General features: G+C 44.4%; 2 protein-coding genes across 3 annotated transcripts in view; one reads left to right on the top strand and one right to left on the bottom strand.

The window, feature by feature from the left end:
* Nucleotides 1-17,941, top strand: part of LOC147027812 (serum paraoxonase/arylesterase 2-like) — a 139,762-nt gene that overhangs the window by 106,355 nt on the left and 15,466 nt on the right. Inside the window, exons 1-3 of one of the 2 annotated variants that reach the window (XM_085877432.1) lie at nucleotides 10,180-10,445; nucleotides 10,633-10,703; nucleotides 14,672-14,727. In XM_085877432.1, the coding sequence (XP_085733558.1) occupies nucleotides 10,381-10,445; nucleotides 10,633-10,703; nucleotides 14,672-14,727 (192 nt within the window). In that variant the 5' untranslated portion in view covers nucleotides 10,180-10,380. Of the gene's footprint in view, nucleotides 1-10,179; nucleotides 10,446-10,632; nucleotides 10,704-14,671; nucleotides 14,728-17,941 lie in introns of those variants that run through there. The other variant, XM_085877431.1, reaches the window with a different exon arrangement.
* On the bottom strand, nucleotides 1,532-10,157 carry LOC147027814 (uncharacterized). Its single transcript, XM_085877433.1, has one exon. The coding sequence runs from the start codon at nucleotides 7,996-7,998 to the stop codon at nucleotides 6,994-6,996; it is 1,005 nt and encodes a 334-aa protein (XP_085733559.1). The 5' UTR covers nucleotides 7,999-10,157; the 3' UTR covers nucleotides 1,532-6,993.

The following is a 17,941-nucleotide window of genomic DNA, read 5'->3' as shown; positions in this document are numbered from 1 at the left end:
ATCCTTCCGAGAGTTTTCTTGAGCCGGGAAAGTGTTTTCCGCCTGGGGTGTTCCTTCACACTCCCAATGCACACTTCCCGCTCCCTCAACCTCCCAACGGAATCTTTTGGGTTGGGTCAGGGGTTTTCGCACCTTTCCCTCCCCTCATTCTCCCGTTCGGATCCTGGCCCTGGCGTATTCTTGGGTCTCCCCCACGGTCTCCCAACGGTGTGTCCTGGGGTTTCCCTCAACCGTCCAATGGGCCCTTACATTCCCGGGTACCCCTTTCCGATGTGCAAATAAAACTCCTTCTCCCCTGGTTCGTTTTGTAAGGGCAAGGACAGATCTCAGGGAGCAGCGAGTAACCCCAGTGTGAGAAAGGAGGCAGCTTTCTTACCTTTTCCTAAAGCTGGCTGGCTCTTTCCTCCTTTGTCTCACCAGGGCTCTCGAGCTCCTCCTCGATCCAGCTTGTCCCTGCTCGCTGCGCCAATTGTTGAGATCCAGGTGAGGTCCACAATGATTAAGATCAAGCTTTGTTCCAACCGATCTTGGTAGAGAAGGTTTTATTACACATCAGACATATGCATATGGAGACAACAGGCTTTGAACACAATAGTTCACCCAGCCTAATCCTCTCTCGAGCTGGCTTTGAGCACTGCCTTATATTCAGTTTACTGTGATCTCTGAATGACTGCTTGTCAAAGAGGATTTGTTACCATCTTTTTTACTTTTTTAGTAAAAAGTAAACTTTTTTTAGTAAACTTTTTTTACTTTGTTACTTTTTTAGCATTCTCCTGCCAGTACTGCTGATAACAGAGCACAGAGAGTACAGAATCAGCTCCTTTCCTTCCCTTATCAAGCTTTGCAAGGTTGCCTCCTACATGTTGTTGGGCTTTCGCAGTTCTGGGCAGTAATCCAACAGATTCCAGGCAGCCCAGCTGCCCGGTCAGCAAGGCCACTTCAAACAGTCAACAAGGCCAGCTGTGGTGTAACAGTGCCAGCCCTTAGGTTGGCAAAACAAGTTCTTTGACAGTGCACAGATAAACATTGGTAAGATTTATTCTTTCCCTATTTCCAATTAGCTTAAGAGTTTAACAAACCACTAAAAGAAATGCTTGGTTGCTGTTAGAGTACATTCAATCCCCGACATATATATATATATATATATATATATATATATATATATATATATATATATATATATATATATATGTGTGTATATATATATATATATATGTATATATATATATATATATATATATATATATATATATATATATATATATATATATATATTGTTACGAATTAGCCGGTTCGGACGGCCTACGCACGACCGCTTCAGCCCAAACGCAGTCGCGCATCCGCCGAAAACTGGAATTCAGTCGTAGCTTCCTGGACAACTCTGGAAATCTGCTACAGATGCCTTAACGCATCATAAACTGTCAATATTCTGTCCACGCGGTACAGGGTTAATCGCCGAATCTCGATATACCTAATTATCTGCGCAGACAGAAGTACCGAGAATTTATACCTCGACGGAACTTGCACAGAAGCGAGCCGCTAAGCGCACTCGCTCCGTGTTAAATGCCGAGCGGTTTTAATCGCCAAGCTCCGTCGGACCAATTACCACTTTAATTTGGCTTTAATATCTGGCTAATTTCCCGAACGCGCCGTGGCAGTCAATGGGAAGAAAATGACGCAACGAGCAGATGTACATTCAAACAATGGGGCATTTATTATACAGGCACATAAGCAGTCAATGGGGGAAGGGGGCAAGACACGAGCAAAGCCTACAGCCGATGTATACTTGTTTTTATGTACAGGCACTTACTTAATTCAGTTCTACGTAACCAGACAAGGTGCCACAGAACACTTTCTTACAAAACCCCCAGAAAAGAACAGGGCTCGTGAGCCTTTATTTCCACTTGGAGCCTGGATGACCGAAGGCTCACAAGAGGCCGGGCAAGTTACCTTGCGGCCCCTTATGACGGCTCGAAGGTCTTCGGGTCAGTGACCCCTGCTGTGCTGGCTTGGCCCTTGTGTCGCACGTGCCAGTCACTTGAGCGGCCGGGCGGTTTGAGCAGCTTGGCGAGCGGCTTGCTCGGTTCTCCCTGGTCGTCTTGGCTTCACTGCGGCCTGGGTGGTCGGGCCTGGCCGGCGATGCGCTCGGAGGAGTGAACGGGTCTTTGCTCTTTTTAGAGTTGATGCCCTTTTATGACCTGTCCACTGCCTCAGCACCGCTCGACCAACTCAAGCTCGACCATTTACCCAGACCGCGACACAGCTTGCTCGACTCCGGCTGTTCGACGCGATGACTGCAGATGCCAGACAGCGACGAATGTCCATGGGAGCGATGAATATCTCCTCGATCGGCGCGCACACACACCTCGCCCGACATTCAACTCTCCAAGCTTCGCCCGTCTCCCGAATCAGCCTCCGAATAAGCGATGAATCTCCGAAGTCAGCCTCCACCGGTGAACAACCACGACGTATCTCCGAAGTCAGCCCTTATATTGGCCCAAGGCGTGCCGCTCTCTGATCTCTGAACCCGAGGCCAGGCTCCGCCCACTTTTCACCTCCGACCTCTCACCCCTGGTGAGCCTCGCGGGAAACCCCAAGTCTGACGTCACCCATGGGTTTCTTTCGGGGTAGACCTCCTTTTGATCCGCTTATGCAAATTAGCAGCTCCGAGGCTGTTTGCACACGGTCGGTTTAATGTGGCTTTTACTGTTGCGCAGCGTGTCCGCAACCAACGGTATTTTGCGGCTGTCGTTGAGGAGGATGTGATGGTGTTTCTGTTGTTCGGGGATGTTTGTTGAAATAAAAGATAGAAAAGAATAACGCTACCTCAAGATTCACAGCCTGGCACACGAATAATTCCCTTTACACATTGGTGGGGAAATCCTAACCTGAAACACTTTCTTATTGAAATAACTGATCTTTGGGGAACCTGAATGGTGTTTTGTGAATTTCCAAAACCGCAACACTACCCCCTCCCCTTTTTACAGACTCGTCCCGAGTCGTCAAATTTTGTGTGCCTTCCTGTGTAAGTTCTCCCCTAATACATTTTACCTACGGATCCCTGAGTGCAACATTTGGTGTATCCGTGTCCCAAAAATAAATAACCTATGGGCTGTGCCACTACCTAAACAAACTCACTCGTTCAGACGACTTATCTACATTGCCAGCGCTACGACAAACATGCAGGGGGAGCAAAACTCATTTACAATTTTACTTTAACCTCATCATTTTACAATAAACCATGGCTAAGGACTGATGGACTCTGTGGGGAAAAAACGCATAGCAAATGTCAACAGTTATTCAGGTGGGTGAGTGCTCAGCAGCTTGAAGGCAAGACGTCTTCGGGGCCGTGTTCAAAACGGCCCCCTTCTGGTATGTTCTTCCTTCTTTTTGTTTGTTTCTTCAGCTGCTGAAGGCAACTCACCCCAACCCGGCGGCTCTGCGCCATCCCACAGGCCATTTATGAAGCAGGGAGCCAGGCTGCCCAAATGCAGTCTCTGGCTCATGAAATGAATGCAGTTGAGCAGTGAACACAAGTACAGGTAGGTAGCCGGCTGCCCAATGCAGTTCCTGGCTCCTCCCTGCGATGAACTGGATGGACATGGACGCAATCAAAACACAATGGGCGACGGGGCTGCCTGCAGGGCAGTCCCCGCAACTTGCGCGATGATCCTAGCGCACATGGTGATGGATGGACACAGGGGCAAATGCAACCAAGGGTAGCAGGCATAGGGTTCTGGCAAAGGCAGGCAGTGAGGCATGGCAAGGCAAAGCCGAAACAGGCCGCTGTGGCACAAACGGCCGGTATGTGAAGCTGGCCGGCCTCTCTTGTTCTGGGAGGGAGTGCGGTGGTGCTGGCCGCTCCGAAGGCGGGCTTGGACCTAGCCTACCGTCTCCCCCCAACCTATCGCCTTTGCCTGTATCTGTCCATACCCACTCTTTTAATTTGCACAACAAAACCAAATTTAGCCCCATCTTATTTTTTATTTGTTTTTTTTCCTTTCTATTTTTCCTTTATAAATCGTCTCCCTAACCCCCTTTATCGTCTCTGTCCGGCTAACCTATGGTCATCCTAGCCTACTCCCAACCCCTACGTTCCCTTCCTGGAGGGGAATAAGGGAGAGGCTTGCGTCCTGTTTTGAGGCCAAACAAAGCCTCAGAATGGCCTTCCTCAGATCTCAGCGATCTTTTACCACGGTGAGTCCAGCGGCCTACCGAGAGTGAAGGGATGGATGGTGCGAAGGGGTACATTTCCCTATCTACCCTAACATTTATTAATCCTTAAACTACACCGGGGCTTTCCAAAAACGCCTCTCACTTAAACTATTGGTTCTACCAACTAAGATTCCCGTCGCCTGTTGGTGTCTTTCCAAATTTGGGCCTTGCCCTCAAATTTTCCCTCGTGCCCTTGGCACGGTTTTGTGGCTGGACAGCGTGGCTCACTTGGCAGGAACTACACTCTGCCGAATCTCCCACTACAGCACCCCCGGGCCCTGAGGCTGTATCTGAGCCTACAAGCTCCCTAAGATCTGGGGAGTGCCCTCCATGGCTACTCCCCCTCGACGCTCACGTGGCAGGCTGGCGCCACAGGCCCCTTTTCCCCGGGTGCCCATGCCCACGACACTGCCCATGCAGCTATTGGCGCTACGGGTCCCGCTTCATCCGTGCCCACTACGCTATCCCGGCCCCTCTTGGGTCCTAGGCCTACCGCGGCCGACTATTCCGGTGCCCACTAAGCGATACTCACTGTTCACAGCCACGCTCCCAGCCCAGCAACAGGACTCCTGCACCCCTCCAAATGGGTTTCGGGCCTACACTCGCACCAACAGCAAAATGACCTCCATTTTGTAAATTTGGCTAACCCACTAACTGACTTTACTCTGACCCCAGGGTCCCTTGGGTGGGAATCACTCCTCCCCCCCAATCACTCAACGCACCATGCATTCCACATTCACCCCCATTCACACAGGCCTGCTGGCCCTCACTCATTCCTCACGCATTTTCTATTCGTTTCATCGCTCGCATCACTGAACACTGCCATTCCACTAATTGAATCCTCCAGCTATCTCGTGCTCCCAGTCATCCCTTACTCTATAGCACATCCTTTTAACACTACGTAGCTAAGCTACGTCCCCACTACACATTCAATGTCTGTCACTGTCTCCAAAAATCCATTTCTAAATCTAAACTGAAATCCCTCTAAATAATCCATTCCATGGGCCCCATGAGGACTTGTCCCTGCCCCATGAGGCCGGTCTAACTATCGCTAACCCATCCCTCTGACTAGTGCTTCCTGTGCCCCAAAAGGCAAGGGGGTCTCCTACCCCCTGCCTGGGCTCGTGTACTGGAAGCGAGGCTTTTTCCTTTTCTCTACACCTCCATGGTGGAAGTTTACAGCACGCCCGTTCGTCCTTCTGGGCGTTACCAACGTCCCTTCCAAGGGCCGATCCGTGCGGCCATGACATCACCCTGCCAATCTCAAACAGCGCTCGCTCACGGGGAATTCCCCACGCGGGACGTGCGCTGTTTGTCCGGCATTCATGCCGCGAGGTTCCCGCCGATGACGTCACCCGCGCACTGAGCCTGCAGCCAGCGCGCGCGTTTCGTCCCGGGAACCCGCTCCGCGCATTCCGTGGACAGAACACGCGGTATGCAGCGCGTGATGCCCGAACACGTGCCCCCGTGGGAACCCGCGTGTTCCAAATTCACCTAACCCTCGCCGCCATTTTAACCATCCGCGCGATGGTCTTTTCCGATACGTGGGATGTTCCCGCGCCGGCTTCCCTGTACGGAGCCGCGCGCGCGATGGCCGTTCGCTATCTGCCGAACGGGCCTCGTACACGACGTCCCGTGAACTCGGCGTGGTTCTCGAAATAGCTACAAGCGGCCCATTTGGCTCTCCATTCCCGTCTGAATCCGTCGGTCCATTTCCACGCACGCCATGTTACTCACGCATGCCATGACACTCGCACTATACTTACGTTTCAACACACTCATGCCATACACACCTGTACCACTCACACACTTCACCACACACACCGGGACAATCACCCGGGGGATTCGTGCTACTTCAAGGGGTCCCGGGGTCTCTTTACTCCCCCCCCCCAAGCTCCGCATGCACCCGTTAACAGCACTCGCCCCCTCAACCTCACACGGCGCGACAAAACTCACCCGGTCGTGATCCGCCTCAAGGGGGCATATTCCTTCCCCTCGTTCCTAAAGGAGGCTGTCTTGCTGCTCGCACCGGGTCACGAGACATTCCCCCAGCTCACCCCCATTGTCCCCTATTACTCCCACGTGTGTGTGCTCGTCTTTTACCTTTAATTCACCTCCTATCTCCCGTGTCTCTGTTTTTATATCCGTAGTCACTTTTATTTGTTTGTCCAGTCGTACTCCCATTTCCTGCATCTCTGTTTCAGCCTTCCATCCTCTCTCCCTAACCTTTTCCGTCATCTCTTCGTATTTATTAGTTTCTCCCTTTGTCTCCTTTATCAGGGTTTGCTCTAATTGTTGTTTCATCTGACGAGTGATGTCAATCAAGTCCCACACCACTAACATTCCACTCTGTGGTGATGTCACACCTCCCACATTATTGTGCTGTTCTACTTCCTGGCTCCATTTTCCTTTCCATTTGAGTCGTTCTTCCTCTCTGAGCCTTTTTAGTTGTTCGTTATCTTTCCGGAGTTTTTCCATCTCCGCGTACTCCGACCTTGCTCTCTCCTTTAGTTGGTCAATTTCAAATTCATGTTCTTTTTGTTTCCTCTCACACTGTCTCTCTTGTTCCCCGTTCTCTAATCTCGTCGCTTCTCTCAACTGGTCGATTTCACTTTCCTGCTTCCTTCCTTGTTCTTTCACCATCTCCGCGTACTCCAACCTTGCTTTGGCTTCTAACTGTTTGATCTGCACAGTTTGGTTCCTTAACGTTTCATTCTCCGTTCTCTTTCTTTCCTCTCTTAACATCCTCAGCTCATTTTGTAATTCCCTTTCTTTGCTTTAGTGTTTCTGTAACTCAGAAGCTTTTTCCCATAATTTATTGCTCATCTCTGCATACTTCAACCTTGCTCTCTCCTTTAGTTGGTCAATTTCCAATTCATGTTCTTTTTGTTTCCTCTTTGCTTTTTCCCATAATTCCTCTCTCATCTCCGCACCTCCTTCGCATGCTTCCTCCCTCCTTTCGTCCATTCTCTTACCGTATCCTTCGCTATATTCTCGTTGACGTGCTAGTTCATTTCCCCTGCACTCCGATTTCCTCAACTGTCCTGACTTTTCCAACAATTCTTCCCTCTCTTGCTCCAGATATTTCTCTCCTCTTTTTATCTCCTGTTCCAGGCTCCCCCTTATCTGATTGCCTGATCTTACCTCTTCCTTCAGTAGTTCCGATTCCAAATCGTGTTCCCGTTTTTCCTTTTCTAGCTTTGTTTTCCATTCTTCCTCCAAGCTCTTCCTATCCCAGGAGTTACTAATTTGCTCCTCCTCTATTCTTTTGTTCAGTTCGTTCTTCTCTTGTTCCAACTTATGGGTACTCCACTCTCCTTTTCTCATTTCTCCCTGTAGTTCCTTAAACTGTCTTGACTTTTCCAACACTTCATGGGTAATCCACTCTACTTTAATCCATTCTCCACGTAGTTCCACGCCTGTGTTGGCTAAGTCCTCCTCCAGCCCCCAAATTCTTTCCTGTGCATCGGCCAATTGTTGTGACTCCCCGTGCACATAATTTTCCCGACCCTCGTCTGCCTGCCGTAGTGCCTCGTCCAATTTAATTTGTAATTCCTCCATATAATTTCCATCACCCCTCCTCTGCTCCAGGGTATCCTCCAATCGTGCATGAAGCTCGTCAATGCATGCGTCGTCGTCCTGCTTCGCCTGCCATGACCACGTGGTTTGAACCGGTGGGCGGGAGCGTTTTCTTCGTGCCGTGCGGCCCGTTGCGCTATTATTAGCCCAATCCCGCTTCGTGTCACGCTGAGGTGGAGCCGCGCCACCATTTTGCGACTCCATTTTTCTTTATAATTTCAAAGTTTTACACCTGATCCGCTCAAAATAAAATCAAACCAAATTTGGACCGTTTTTTCTTTTTCTCTCGCGCCTCTCATAACCAATGTTCGGGGTGCGAAATGCACCACAGGTCCAAATATCCCACTCCTGACTACCAGTGTTGATTTTCACGGTGGGGGAGCGGAAATTTGGACGAGTGCGTCAATCACTGTCTGTAGCCAGTTTGGGTTTCCGCACCCTACTCTCGACTTTGAGAGTATGCTGACTGCATATAGTGTTCATTCATTCATTATAATCATTCTCAACAAATCGACAAGCTCAATTCTCAAGTCACAAAATGTGCGACTCGAGTCCAAGTCGCCGACTTGTGTCACCATCTCTCCCTCCAAATGACAAAACCATAGAATTCATAGAACATCTCACCCCATGCTGTCGTGAGAAACAAGGTTATGGGCAGGGTCAACAAGGGACAACTCTGATTGGTCATGATAACGTAAAATGCTGTAAGAATTTGTCCAAGTACTGATAAACGGAAGGGTTGTGAAAATGCCAAAAAGGCGATTTGTGTTCTACACTGTTCAAGTAAATAATTCAATTGAAATATAATAAAGATTTTAAAGGTTGGATGAAGAAAAAAAAATTCTGAAGTTTACTGCTGTTGATGAAATGTCTTTTATGCCACCTTATTTTACACATGACATTAGTTATTTGTGCCTGGTTTTTTTGTTCTTTATGGCATCCCAAAAAACAGTAAGTTTCCTGTTTGCAATGATTTTCAATTTTGTTTTTGGGTCATCAGGTCTTTGGGGTCTTTTGGGTCATCAGGGTCTTTTGAGTCCTCGGGGTATTTTGGGTCCTATGGGTCTTTTGGGTCCTCGGGGTATTTTGGGTCCTCAGGGTCTTTTGGATCCTCGGGGTCTTTCAGTATTTGGGGGTCTTAAAGGGTCTTCAATGGTCGAAGGAGTTTCAGCAGTCTAAAGGGTCGAAAGGTACATTCTAAGCAACAACATGGTGGAATTTTGTTGAAGAAAATTTGAAGAAGAAGAAAACGTTTTGGTCACAAATATACATACATACATAATCACTTAAGTTTGCTCAATTATAATGAGAGATGGAGAAGACAAATGAAGAATTTGGTTAAAAGGTCAAAGGTTCCGTTTAGCATCTGGAAGAAGAAGTCCGAATTCAAACCGGACGGGCTTTACATTTTCAGATGCTTTCTTGTTAGCCTGTCCCCATAAAACAGAAGACGGGGTTTTGCAATCACTTCTGTGTGTCTGTCCGGGCCGTAACTTTTTTTTTCATTTTTGAGTTTTTGTCATCAAATCTTCAAGAAAGCCATATTGTGAGAATTTGGAGAAGCCAAATTAATAATTTTGTTAAAATAATTTTCATTATCATTTTTATTATGCTGATTATTATTGTTCGACCCTTTTTTGGACTTTTGTTGCTTGATTAATTTTTAAACATTTTTGTTCTCAGCAACTACTGACAATATTTTCAACATTTTCAGAGTAGGAGCAACCCCCCACAGAGAATATTTTAATGATAATTTAAACAGCATAGGTCATGTGGTTTGGCAGCCGTCTTGGATTAAATGCAAAAAATTAAAACATATCTCTGAAACCGCTGATCAAAAAAATTTGAATCTTGGCACATCTCATTCCACTCCCAATAAGGAATAAGGGATTGAAAGGATGATGTCATCAGTGAAGTGGAAGACCAGCCATAAATATTTTAATCGAAATCCTTGTTTACCATTGAGATTCAGTGTATATCTCAGGGTTGTAACATTTTTTACCAATTGAGCTTTTGTTTTCAAATATTCAACAAGCTTTTATTTTGAGAACGTGGAGAACATACTGCAAATTAATAAAATGTACAATTTTTTTTAACTGTCGTTTTTGTCAAGTTTAGTTTTAGTACAAAGCGGACGCGAATGGGCTTTGCACTTTGAGATGGTTTCTCGTTGTTTTTGTGGAATCACAATGTTGGCAGTAAATTGAGTACGTATAAGCACCGGTCTTTCAAGTTCCCAGCAAATAATCCATCCTTTGAAGTGTCATATGACCACAGGCAGGCATGTGAGGGTGAAATAGGAGGGTGATTTATTCTCTGGTGTTTTCGCATGGGATTGTGGGTCATATATGGGTGTGGTGTAGATAAACTTGTCTGCGACAGTTAAAAAATACTTGAAACGAAGTTCAAGGATGTTCCAGTCAAGTGGGTGTCACTTTGGTTGAAGAGTAGATTGTTCACACAATAGTTTATTAACTTTAAAATAATATTAATAAAATCTTGTGTCCTTCAACTAGTTCATTTCCACAGCTATTGAGTTTGTGTAGCTGTTTGAAAGTTAGCTAACCGAAGCAGTAAGGAGTAGACATGTGGAAGCGTGTGATTTGTGTGTTATTGCTTGCAATTCTTGCTGAACGCATCGTAAACCTCAGGTGGGTGAAACTCCAGGTAAATCCTGCGGATTCTTTGTGAATGTTTGGTTGTACTCTATACTTAGATGTTTCATCATCACAATTCCCTTTTGTAAAGCAAGAGTCCACGTACACATATTGACATGCGCAGCAGGAGTTTCTATTTGATCGCTTAATACTTATGAACATGCTCTCTGTTTGTTTGCAGCATCGTGCTGAACTTGTTTCGAGAAGTACAAAACTATGAACCTGGAAAATGTCGGATCATAGATGGAATGAGTGAGTTTTGATGTCATCTATGTAATCCATTTTAGGTCATGTTCTATCTTAGGAGTAACTTTGCTGGGTTCTTTTTTTTTTAACTGTGAAACTCGACATAATTCTTACATCACTACATTTGGTTCAGGTAACTTGTGAAGTACAGCATTATGGATCCTCCTTACGACCCAAGAGGAGGTACTAGATGGATGCTATACTGTACTTCATTTCGTCGTTCAGCTTTGAATGCCCATTGGTTTGAATGTGGAATAAATGAAGAGCTCAATGGTTATCTTCCAAGGCTGTTGCTTAAATTTGAAGACTTTACTGGACACTGCTACAACTGCAAAAAGGAACTTGTTTCCAATCTTGTACTCTAGACACCTAAACATGGATGGCCGAATCGGGGTAGAGCAGCTCTCAACTACATAAACATGTTGAAGAAGGATACCTGGGCCTGGATATAGAGGAACTACACACAGCAATGCTCACTCAGGAGGATTGAAAGCTGAAAATCAGTCATTTGAGTTCAGGCTGAGATTCGACTGAAGAAGAACCTGTAAAAGGTTTTCACAATATCTCGAGTCCTGATAATAACAGTGCCGACACGCATCCGCTTGGCGATCTACACTCCACCAGTGATAAGCTCTTTGTCCAACTGTGGTGACGTGTGCTTGATATGTCTGTTTCATTGAGGACCCAAGACCTGCGAGATAACATTCACACTTACATGAGCCAAGGTGTATCCAGTTATATCTTTGTCATCTGGATTTGACTAAGATTGAGAACTGGAATGAATAACATGTTTGGCACTTTTTGTGAGTTGCATAATTTGACTGTAAATAATCTTGCATGAACATAGTGGCAAAAAAGCCTTTCTTTGCAATACCAATTGGACTCTACTGACCTCAAATACATGAATGAATACACATTGAGGGACATTGTCACAGAATCTACTCAATAATAACTTGTCCACAACTACAATCAGCCTGATTATTACCCCACTCACATAGTGCAAAGCAGGGTTAAGCAATTGGTTCACTCTGTCTGTCAGTCTATAATTGAGTAACTACTTAATTTCAATTGAATTTTATGTCATGAACATTGTGGAAGACAAATCGAAACAAAAACATGCAGTTAAGCAGTACTTTGGCTTTGAATTTGGCAAATTGTGCAGAATCTCATCCTGAGCATGCAGACACACATGTGATAAAGCAATAGCCTCAGTCTGTCTGTAAAGCCTGATGTTGGCTTCACGGTTAAGGTGGCTGGCTTAAGATCTGAGGGTCTTGAGTTCAAGTCCCTGTTGTGCTGTTAACTAACACCAGCTGGGTTGACTCAGCCTATCATCCTTCTGAGGTCAGCAAAATGAATACTAGCTTACTGGAAACAGGGGGCAATGCATCAGCAGCACAGCTGTAGCCCCAGAGAAAAATGCAGCCAGGCAGCCACAGGCTCCATATGAATAAATAAATCATGTAACTTAGTTGTTTTGTTTTTTTTTCCATGGGTGGGTTCTCCGATGTTGAAAGTTTTGTATCAATCGCTCAAGTGGTTGTAGAGAAAACAAAATTAAAGGTGAAAAGTGAAGGAGGAAGAAAAAAGTGAGGTCCTTGGCCAAAGTTCCACAACAGTCAAGGATGTTTGTGGATGCCTATTACTTGCAGTGTAGTCATTTATATTTTATGTGTTTTATCATGTGTGTATTATTAAGCATATTTGGTGATAGAGATGCATGACAGTTGATGAGTCTGGAAGAGAGGTGGGGGAATGTATGTGACAAGTGACAGTATGGTAACAACTGGTAATCCACTAGAAGAGGTTCAGTCTCTTGAATCTGGAGGCTTACCATCAGCCATGACTTTTCCTGGGATGGCCACATAACAAAGCTGGCATCTAAAGCCAGCCGCAGAGCCAACTGGGCATCCTCCGTCGATCCAAGTCTTTCCTTGGAAAATCAGAAATACACATAATCTACAAGGCCTTTGTCCGTAGATCAATGGAGTCGTGCCTTCCACTATAAGTTAGTGCTCCACAATTACATCTGTCCCTCCTGGATTCTATGGGATGTAAAGATCTCAAAATGATTGCAATCTCTCATGAGGCCGAAGCACACGGTCTGTGACTCTCACTTCGTAGGCAAGTCGGTGGTCTCTGTTTCCCATTGTCTATTCTCTGATATTGCTCACTCTGCTCTCTTAGTCCTCCAACCACTATCCTCACCCCCATCTACTCCTGGGTGCACGTGTTCTTCCAGGTCGGTGATCTCTGTTCCACATCCCCACCTTCCATGTTACATTTCCAAAATCTAAGTTTACTACAAACCTCAGCTCTCTTATTCCTCTCTTCTCCCATCTATGGAACCACTTTCCAGACATTGTTCAGTCTCACTCCTACGTCCTAGAATTCAAGCCACCAGTACACTGCCATCTCATGTAATCTCCAATTGCAATCCCTGATCTTTATCACTCCCATTAACCTTTCCTAACCGAATCATCTTATTTGTTAGTTTGAGTGTTTCCTCCCCTCCTCTCTCCCCTCTTTTCCTGTCTGTTAATTCCCTTGATGTTTGTCCCATTGTCAGTACAACCTTGCTCTTCCATCAGCCTCACTGCTGTGAAAAAAAGGTGTACAGTATTGTTTGTAGGAATTATAGACTTTGGAATGTGGTTGGTTTGTTCAGTGTGAGAGCCTTGCATTAAGGAATGTGGGTGTAAACTGCCAAGGCAGATTCTCCTTTTTGTGTCCCTGTGTGGTATTAATTAGCCGACTAAATGTTCAAACAGTTCACTCATACAGTTTTAAAGCATTGCATGGGAGCAAGCGTGCACCCTCCAGAATCTAACTCATTCAGACTGAGTAAACATACCTTCAAGAGTCAAGTCATTGCCCTTTGGAATTCACATATCACTGAAATAACTCTGTGAGACTCAATTAGTCCTCTCTTGTGTCGAACCATATCTTTATCAATTAAAAAATTCTCATATCCGGATCTGGATTCGGATCTTCACCAAAATCAAAACAACTCTTCATTGTCACACCCAACCTTTCCACCAAGTTTTGTCCGAATCCGTCCACAACATTTTGAGATATCGTGTAATATATCGTTTTTGGCCCAATCTCTCAATGGTGAAGAATCGCTTAAAAATTCTAGTACCCAAATTTGGATCTTCACTAAAATTGAATCAATTCTTCCTTTTCACACACCCAACGTGTCCACCAAATTTCATCCGAATCCGTCCCAACTTATTGAGATATCCTGTTCACAGACAGACATACAGGTGTGAAAACATTACCTCTGCCCACCTTCGGTTGTGGAGGTAATAAGCCTTCCCCTCTGCTTTAGGGGGAGGCTTAGTACATAAATAAACATGGAATCAATTAAAAAAAAAAAACAGCCTCTTGTGCTAAACATGCTATCATTATGTACCATTGTCATTATCGTTATGCACCATTATCATCATCATTATGTCACAATACCATTATCACTCTGTGGTTACTGAAGAAGCCCTGAACACTTTTGATCACTTTCCCTGCTGGGAAATAAACATTTTACAGGGAGATGCCTCCATCTAATCAGCTTTTCTCCTCGCAACCACATTCCCAGAACTATTCTCCAAGATAAAAAAGGTCACCTGCTTGACGTTCTGCGATCGGGCTAATAAGAGCTATTTCGTCACTGACTTTCATATTATGATGCAATTCTTAAACATGTTCTCCATATTCTCATTAAAAAGGCTGTTGAACATTTGATGACAAAAGTTCAAACAGTTAAAAAAAATAAAAAGTTATGGACTGGACAGACACAAACACACACACACAATTGCCAAACTCTTGTCTCCCACTGTGTCGGGGACGGGTTAATAATACAAGTTTTGCTGTTTTGGAGTGATGGCAATCTTGCTGACATACGCAGTATTCACAACAATGATTCTGGTGAAGTTCCCCCATCCTCTTTTAATTTTATTCTTTAATCTCTCTTTCCACAGTTTTCGGTTCAGAAGACATCACTGTACTTCCCAACGGCGTAGCACTTATTTCGAGTGTGAGTGTTCTTTTCCATGCCAAATGGATTGTGGATTTACACAGTTACACAAAGCAAGGCATTTGCTTCTGCCATGTAATTTATGATGAAATTCTTGCTGTCAGTATTTTATTGTATTTCCATTCTGCACGTCCCAGGATGTAATTTCTTTTTTTAATATTTTTTTTTTAAAGAAAAGTCCCCATCATGATTCTACCATAGATGGGCTTTATGACACAAAGGTAGGGATTTTTGCATCATGCTAAGTGTTTTTGCAATAAGTTTAAATCTGGAAAGTAGGTGGTTCACTTCTGACAATGGTCGAGTCATTTCATTTCATGGTATATTTCAAACAGTCAACTTGTGCATTGGGGACCTGAAACAAATTAACATAGCAATAAGAACTAGAGTATATTCTGCAATAAAGTATAAAGTGGTTAAATACCAAATTGCGTGAATTCTTGCAAGCAGTATCTTCTTCTTCTTCTTCTTCTTCTTTCGGCTGCTCCCTTTAGGGGTCGCCACAGCGGATCCTCCGTATGATCCGCATAGTGATTTGGCACATGTTTTACGCCGGATGCCCTTCCTGACGCAACCCTGGTCGCCTCTTACGACACAGGGATAATTGAATCCTGGTTAGGTGTTTGATGATGTTTGTTTGATGCATGTTTGAGATGACCTGTAATACTGGATTTTCTGATCTTGTAAGCAGTATCTCAAGTCAAAAAACAACCAAATATTTTACGTATTTGGGTGGAAATCAATTGAATTCATTCAAAATCCTAAAAACAAATAAGGAATTGCACTTTTCTTACACCTCCTTATTCTACAGCAGATCTCAACGATTTTAAGTGAATCCCAAAGAGCATAATGTGTCTCATCATACCTATAATTGGGCAACCACTGTCTGAACTCAGAGTTTTTTTTACCATTTGTTTTGCAAATACGTTACTCAGTTTGTACCTTGCAGGCATGCTGGCCTGATCATAATATTGATAAGATTAGACCCAAGATTATTCTTTGAGCTTTTTCCTTTATTATCTCCAAAGCGTTTATCTGATATTCGGTCAAGCGAACATTCCAGACTGGTACAGCATACTCACGGAGAGATCTCACGTCGCCTTTTTACATGATCATCAAATCGTCACAAGACAGACAAAACTTTTTAAACAGTTTTAACATGTACAGTTTTCTATTTGCTCCAGACAGAATACTCTGAATGTATAAGTTCCACTTCAAATACATTGAAGTAGTAACCCCTATGATTTAAAGTGTTGAACTCCCTCAAGTGGTCCTGCTTGAAAAGTCTACTGTGGCATCTTGGGTGGTTTTCTTCAAAAAGCAAACTTGCATGCGGGAATATTTTTCTACATTCAATTTCAAGTTATTATTGTTTGACCAATTTAGAAAGCCATTGAGGACATCTAGCAGAGCCAATACTGGTTGCCTGCCCCTTATGTTTTCAAATATTGTCATATCATCGACCTACTTGACAACCAAAATGGGTTCTGCCAACTGTTCAACTTGAGCCATTGCATCATTGATCTGAACCAGAAAGCATATGGGGCCAAACTTAGTATCTAGAAGAATACCGCCAATAAGGATCTTACTGTCAGATAAAGACTAAAAATGATACGTGCTGCTTCCCTGCTTGATGCTCAGCATTTAGAGAATAGAACATGAAGAGGAGGGATTTTGGAAAGGAGAGGTTTCTCCCTACAAATTGCTCCGCTGACTGCTTAGAGAAAACCACTGCCACTAGTTGTGCTGCTGGTACCCACTGTGTTTTGGCAAGTGATTTCCATCAAGGTCAATGGCTTTGTTTGTCTGACATTAGTCCTGGTTTGTGTGTGCGTGCGTGTACGTGTGTGCACATGCACGTGTGCTTGTGAGATGGTTCTTTGTGTTCCAGCCCTTTCACGAGCCTTGGAAACCATCTAAGTTGTCAACAGCACCACTAAATATTTTAAAAAATGCATAGCAGTGGAAAAACCAAGATTATTATTGCAAAGTTTTGTCAGCATTTGGGTTTTGCGCATGAATTTTAAATCAAGTGGTGCATGTACAGTTCCGGCATTTCGAGTGGTGTGATTATGGGAGTTTGAAGAGGATTTTGTTCTGAAATGTATGATATTGGCTGGAACCTAAAGCTGGCTATGTTCCTTTTATCTCATATAATTGTGTAGCTATTTAGCTACTATATCTTGCAATCCAAAGATCTGAGTGCTCCAAAACTATCAATCAAATACATGCATAAGGCCACGCTTCTGCATAGAAACAAAAGTATCATCAAATGCCACATTTTTCTGGTGAAAAGGAGTAGTTGATTTAATGACTATGAAACGATGCTCTTGGGGTTTATGTTAAGTGGATGACAAATATCGGGATAGCATGACCGTGACTTTTATAAGCACCCATGGCCCATAGAGCTGAAAACGGGATTTGAAACATTTCTTCTGAAGGTAAGTCGGACTGAACTGTTCGGGACATAAGGGTCAGGATTTTGGACAGTGGAGCATGCCTTATACAGTACCTTGTTTCCATGCACCATTCAAACCGGGCTAGAAACCGTACTTCCCTGACCCAAGTTCTCCCACAGCATGATCATGAGTGTCTATCTGAGCCAAGTGAAAAGCTAGAGTTTCCATTCAGTGGGTATCATAAATGGATGTGGACTTTTTTTTTCCACTGCAAGCATTGAACAAACCAGATAGGAAGGATATGCCTAGGCCCGCAAGCCTTGAACACACCTGAGGTCGTCAGAGTTAAATCCGTGGTCTGAGGTGCTTTGCTTGCTCACCCTGAGAGAAATGCTACATGTACGAGTAATTTCAGCCCTTGAATGTGTGATAAGCTTGAACTAAAAGCGGTACATGCTGCTTCCTTGCTCACCATTCAGCATTTAGAGGATACTTTGATAGTCAAAACTGGGATGATTAAATTGCATGGAAATGCAGTATCAGGGACGGAACGGGTTTAACCCAGGTTGAGTGATGCATAGAAACAAGGTACGAGTGTACTTCCCATCTTAATGTCATCTGTCCTGACATTCTGACAAGGAGCTTATTCAAATCTTTTGGCAATTTTAGAACAAGCTGTCTATGTTCAAAGCGTTTCATTCTGCCATTGTTGGATTAGTAGACAGGGCTTTGGCGAAAATCTTGGATCGATGAATTGCACAGTATCGAGCGAGTGTTGTACCTTGGGCTTTCTCATCTGGAGCAGTCATATTTTC

The sequence above is a fragment of the Eptatretus burgeri genome, chromosome 4 (assembly GCF_056783735.1).
Source record: "Eptatretus burgeri isolate ZD-2024b chromosome 4, Ebu_testis_v1, whole genome shotgun sequence".
In the NCBI taxonomy this organism is placed as follows: Eukaryota; Metazoa; Chordata; class Myxini; order Myxiniformes; family Myxinidae; genus Eptatretus; species Eptatretus burgeri.
This window is presented reverse-complemented; position numbering and strand designations above follow the sequence as displayed.

Excerpts from the sequence above, each read along its gene's own strand:
- LOC147027814 (XM_085877433.1), bottom strand. The coding sequence starts at position 7,998 with ATGGAGTCGCAAAATGGTGGCGCGGCTCCACCTCAGCGTGACACGAAG.